General features: G+C 29.0%; 1 protein-coding gene across 1 annotated transcript; it reads right to left on the bottom strand.

Moving 5' to 3' along the window:
• Nucleotides 1–948: 948 nt before the first annotated feature.
• On the bottom strand, nt 949–3,557 carry LOC146950567 (transcription factor bHLH162-like). The gene is made up of 3 exons (XM_085746497.1): nt 3,303–3,557; nt 2,000–2,320; nt 949–1,339 (listed from the first exon to the last, which is right to left on the bottom strand). Exons 1-3 carry the CDS (start codon nt 3,435–3,437, stop codon nt 1,163–1,165), a joined length of 633 nt encoding a protein of 210 aa, XP_085602623.1. The 5' UTR covers nt 3,438–3,557; the 3' UTR covers nt 949–1,162.
• Nucleotides 3,558–6,336: the final 2,779 nt, after the last annotated feature.

Raw genomic sequence — 6,336 nt, 5'->3', positions numbered from 1 at the left:
ATAATTAGATAGTTTCTTGTAGTGATAGTTTTAATTTAGGTTTAGTTGATTTCATGTGTAACTGAAAATACTTTGCTTCAAATGGAATGATGCCTCTTATGGTCCATGTAGATTTAGGGGGAAGATTTACTTTAAATAGGGATTTAAGACCTCACTTAAGACAACTTTGAAACGAAATATAACTTTCTCTAAGTGAGTGAGCTAGGTCCCTGATTAAATTTTTGAATTTAAAATTTGCTGGAGTCGGTATCCACGTCTTACCAATGTTGTTATTCCTTTTTATTGTTTTTTTATTTCAGAAAATTGTTTTAAAAAGAATTTTCAGCTCCATCTAATATATTATTGGATTTAGTCACGAACTAGGCTGATCTTTTTAAAATAGATTGTGACATTGCTTAAAATTGTGCAAGACAAACAATCAAAACTTTCCCAAGATAAAACAACCCATATCATTGTTTTAGTCTATTGTTGCACCTTTAAAGCCTTTCAATTTTAGAGATTATATCTGATAAAGCCTTGAAGAAATAGATGAAGTAGACTTGGGGTGCGTTTGTTTCGGCTTTAAAAAAAATAGATTTTGTGTCAAAAGAATCTAGAGGTTTTTATTTTAGAGATTTTAAAAAAAAATCTGAAGTTATTTGTGTTTGCCTACTATCCATAAAAATCCATTTAAAAAAAATGAGTTCTAACATGCACATGTGTTATCTCCTTGTTGTTGAAAAAAATAGATTTTGAGAAAAACTAATCCTAATAGCTTTTCATTTTAGAGTCAAAATAGATTTTTATGATAAAATGATTTTTCTAAAAATCCTATACAAACACTTAAAAATGAAAAAAGTGATTTTTTTAAGGGAAAAAATAGATTTTTTTTTGAAAAAAATCTGAAACAAACGGGCCCTTGAAGTGCCATATGTTGTTTGAATTACCTAAGAAGGGGAAAGATACAAGTTGTAAACATTCATAAAAATCGATTTCAATTTAGTTTTATTCTTACAATGGAAGATTTCCATATACTACACTTAGTTAAAATTTTAGAAGTTTATTCTTACATGTCCAAATAAAAAGGTGCACTTTTGCTAACTTAAACTTTCATGTTTTTTATTGGTCTAAGTTAACAAACTATATATATATATATATATATATATATATATATGTTTCTTAATTAAGGATTTGGTAAACTCATGGTTACTACAGAATGTAGAAGCTCCCAACTCTCAGATCCAATTTCAAGATCCCACAATTGAGGCTGTGTTTCCACATCGCCCATAGATCCGTTCACAAACTCTTTCAACCTCTCGCTTATTTTGATTGCTCCAAATTGTAACAAAGTTTGCGGAATCTGCATCCAAATTAATAATCAAATCAGAAAACAAATCATTCATCATTAAGTTTCTTAATGTTGAAGAGCTTAATTGATTCCTTTGCAAAATATTGTTAAGAGTAAAGAATATATATGCATACAATCATTGTTTTATTATTCAAATGCACTTTTGGTTTTAAAAAAAAATCGCACGTTTGGTCTCTTAGTATACCAGAAACATGATTTAGTCTTTCTATTTCTTAGTTTCATTTTTTGCATTAAGTTTTGGGATTTTTTTTTCCTACAACTCAATTTCGAGCATATTTTTTAGGGTTAAATATATTTTGAGTTACTAAAAATATTCTAATTTTTCGTTTTAGTACTCGAAAATTTTTCTGACTTTTGGTCCCTCAAAAGTTTTACATCATCACATTTGATCATTGTTGTTAAGTCAACGTTATCATTCAAAAGTTTAATTTTTTATAACAAAGAACAAATTAAATGAAACGTATTTAACCTTATCTTTTAACGCTATAAAAAGACAAGGTTGAATATGGTAACCAAATATGTATTCAAGTCTAGTTTTAAACTACGGTCTCCAATTGCAATTGCAGCTTTAATATAATACAAGGGTCTTTGCAAGTTGCAGCAACATCATAATGCAGTTAAACATGCAAATGTGTTTATGTATATATATACCTGAGCATGTACGGTATGAAGAAGTGAATCACCAGCCAAAGAAGAATTTGAAGAGATAACCTCGACGTTCTCTTCATGCAGTATTCTCATAATTTCACAGAAAATAAAATGGTCATCAACCCCACATGTTACAATCACTTGTAGAGTGGGTCCCATTTCATGAATCTCTATTTTTGGCAACTTTATGCTTCCTTTTAAACTTTCTTTCTTGTTTCCCATTAAACTTTCTTTCTTCTCTTTTGCCAACTTTAGATTTGTTTCTAGGCTCTTTATGTAGTTTATAGCCTCATCTACTTGATCAGGTAATGGTAACGTTAATTCCTGTATTAAATTTATTCAATAATGCTACATTAGGAATGTTTTCTTCGTGAAATTTCACAAGTATGATGGGTTTATGAAGGAAAAAAAGGGTCATTACTACCATATTTGATGAAAATAGGTTGGTTCAAAGATTTGAATGGTCAATCAACTACGATCCTAATGTGATGCAAATTAAACTCTAATGTGACATTCATCGTTTTCATATATCTTTTAACGTGTTGAGAGAATTCTTAACACGACTCATTCTCATAACTTATAAAAGAACCTGAATTCTATAAATCTAGTTGAATGATAGTTCAAATTCGCGTGCAAAATTAGTTTGTTGGTTTGATGAAGAAGATAGTTTCGTAGGAAACCTAAAATATAGAATATATTGGAATATCATGAATATCGGTTAAAGTGTCAACTTCACTGCCAAAAACAATGTGTTAAATAGTAGGGTTTTTAGATTCAATTTGCCAGGTTTTTGACCTCTGACAAATTGATTTGCAGGGGTTTTATCAATTTGGGGGCAATTATTAAAACCTTCACAAAATAAGATCTATGTTTGTTAGATAGTTTAGCCTTAGCTTGTGGTATGTTACGTAAAATAAATTTATTTCTCTAAATTCGGTGGATTAGTTTTGCTTTTTGAAAAAAAAAAATTATTTCTACTCAAAATTACCACATGTCGCATTATTTCCATCATAACAATAAAAAATAAAATAATAAAAATAATGTAGACTTTCTCAAATGAATATACATATGTGGGGTAACCAAAAAGAATATACATATGTGGGAAATGTTAACAAGTGTTCTTGGGACATTGTTTAAGCAACTAAAAATAGTAATTTTCACGTACAAACTTGTGTAATTATTACTTCTATATGTATTTGACATGTTTTCAAGATAATTTTTTTTATAATAGAATCCTTAAACAATGCCTTTAGGTATTTGTTAGCATAACCCTACATATATACGTGATGAAAATATAATAGTTCACCTTAGAATTATAGCTAGGAAGAAGAGAGTTGAGTTTGGAATAGAGGATCTTCATCTGATTTCTCCTATTTTTCTCAACAGCCTTTCTTTCGACTTTGGTTGAAGAAGGTTGCCATTCTTGTTGATTATGTTCCATTGAAAGAAACCTTCGAATTTTCTTACGATAAATAACCTTAAATTGATTGGAATTTATAGGATTTTGATTAGAATTGGTTAAGTGAGTTGTTTATTTATAACATTTAGTAGATAGTTGGTCTTTTTCACAAACATGCCACAAGAGGGAGATGAGTTTGAACTTTGAAGCCTTTATAAAGAAAAAAAAGTGGGGAAGTGAGATCAAGACGAACACGTCACCACTTTGAGATCATGAAAATTTCAATTTACACGTGCATTCTCTGTTGTGTCTTGAAATTCTTTGAAGACAATTTTGCCACTTAGTTTAGTTTCTTGATCGTACAATAAGAATTATACGGCGGCATGATTTCATGTTCAACCGCAATAATTCTTTCATTCCGGTTGTCTTTTCAAAATGTGACATTCTTTTTTTTTTCTCTTTTTTTTACTAGGGAGAATAAGGATAAGGAAATATTTGTCACAACTATTTAGACACATACACCTGTTTAAATAAATGTATTACAAAAAAAAAATTATATTTTAAAATAATTAAATTAATTGTAGTATGCTCAAATGATATGTTTAAATAGTCCATTTAAGTTGATCTAGTGAGGTTGACTTGAAACATTGAAGTATTTTTTCAAATCGATTTTCTTTGATGCCAATTTTGGTGTTGCTTTCTTAAAAAAAATACATGTGACTAAATTTTTGTCACTATAAAGTATTTTTTCAAAAATAATATATGTGAGGTTAATTTGTCAATTGTGGTTGCTGGGGAAGGTGGAGCTTTAGTTTGTATTTATAAATCTTTCATGAGAATGTAGTTTTATAATGCACGATTGAATTGCCAATGAAATTGTCAGAATCACGGTTAGTCATCGTGATTATGTCAAAAACTACACTTAAAAAGTTCTATCAAAATTACGATAACATCACATAGAGATTTCTTCAAATTTGCCGCTCATATAAACACACACTTACTTTATCTTGAATTTGTCTAGTGTGGATTAGTTCATGCCGAACATCGGGCCAAGAAAAAATAACAAGGTAAGGCCAGCCAACATATTTTGAGATCTAAAGCAAACATTAAATGAGGCATATTATGTAAGAAATAATAACTTTAAAATTAGATTTTACTAAAAAAATTATTTTTGAAGAAAATTTGAAATGCATTAATTATGTACATGCATTAAAATTCATTGTTTTTAAAAGTGAAGTAGTAAAAAGTTGCTAACAAAACAAATAAAAAAATAGTTTAGTTCTAAAAGAAAATTTAGTTCTAAAAAAAAAAAAAAGAATGCTAATATTTAGTTCTAAACAACATACACGAATATTTTAGTTTTTTTTTAGGGAGAATATTTTAGTTCTTCATCATTATGTCAAAACTTGCTGAGAGAAGAGCAGAAATCTAACATTTTAGAGTTGTTGGAACCATTTTATTGCATGGCATAACCACAAAGCTTCACCTTTGTGGAGAGGATCTCTACTCCATTTGGATCGGCTCGACTATCAGTTAATTTTGAAGCAGACTAACCAGAATCTGATCTGCTTGTTCTATTATGGAGTTTTCTCCATTACATATAATATTATTTGAAACCACGTTAGACACCAAATGCCACCACCTCTTCTACCTATGATTCGAACCTTTGTTAACCATGTGAGACTAACCCCCTAGACCCAACCATTGGTAAACCCAGCTTTTTTTATTTAAAAACTTTTGGTTGTGTTTTGGTTTTCTTAATTTTTATAATTTGTTAAACAATGTTTTGATTTCTATTTAATTATTATTGTTTTATAAAATAATATTATTGGTTCAAATTTTCATAGAGAGGGTAGTTTTGTAACAATTGTAAGTTTCTCTGTACTATGGTGGTCTTTGACACCTTTTCCTTAGGTCTTTTCCTTTCTTGGGATAAATCCGGTTTTTCTTTTCATAGGTCTTACACACTGTGACTCTGTTGTATTGGTTCAGGCCTCTCATGTCTTTTATATTTTAGTGATTTGATAAAAATAAAAATAAAAATATTATTAGTTTAGATATTTCATTTTAACAAATAATAAACAGTTTTTAAAGCAGTAAAAAAGTTTTCTTTTCATTTTAAATTTAGAAACAAAATAAATAAAAAGGTATATATCCAACTATCTTTGTAGTACTATTGTTTTGAAAAACAATTATGAAAAATTAAAACCTAAAGGCAATGAAATAAATGCTCATTATACTGACCTAAATTTTGTCTATACTAGTGAGCGCAATTTTTTAGTTGAGTTTCCCCTGATTTTTCTTGGTTGCTTCCAATATAGCAATTGTTCCTTATGTAGCACATTACATTTGACCTTTTGAAACATTTTAAGGTCTTGTATGAGTCACTTAGTGAACAGTAATCAAATATTTGTGCATCAATTGCCGCTTATTAATTCTTTCACATATAGATAGATACTCATCAATAATGCAAAGTACATCAATTGATTTCTTCGGTATATTTCACCGTTTTCTTCTTGAACGTGAACGTGAGTGGACAGTGCTTAAATTCCAGTACTTTTCAAGCACCACAAATAATTGTTCAAAAAGAATATAGTACTTCAATTCAATTCAACAATATATGTTCATCACATGAAAAACGTGTCCTGTCATGTGACCCTTTCCACGAAACTATATTATGCTAACATAACAAGCAATTTATTATTAAAATTACTAAAGAGTCCATATCACTCCAAAAAAATATAGGACCAAAAGAGTACTGATGATAAAAAACATGTTACTCAGTTCATAGTTACATTAACATATATATGTGTTAAATAGTTTCACATCAGATAAAAGATGATCCGATAATGTGTTTATAAGTAGAAATAATTATTACCTCACAAGTCACAAGTCAATTTTGTAGGGTTGTGTTATGTCCAAACACAATTTCTAAGATGGT

The sequence above is a fragment of the Medicago sativa genome, chromosome 2, assembly GCF_051527215.1.
Source record: "Medicago sativa cultivar Bolivia chromosome 2, Bolivia_mono, whole genome shotgun sequence".
NCBI classification, from domain to species: Eukaryota; Viridiplantae; Streptophyta; class Magnoliopsida; order Fabales; family Fabaceae; genus Medicago; species Medicago sativa.
Note: the sequence above shows the minus strand (reverse complement) of the source record. Positions and strands in the feature narration are given on the sequence as shown.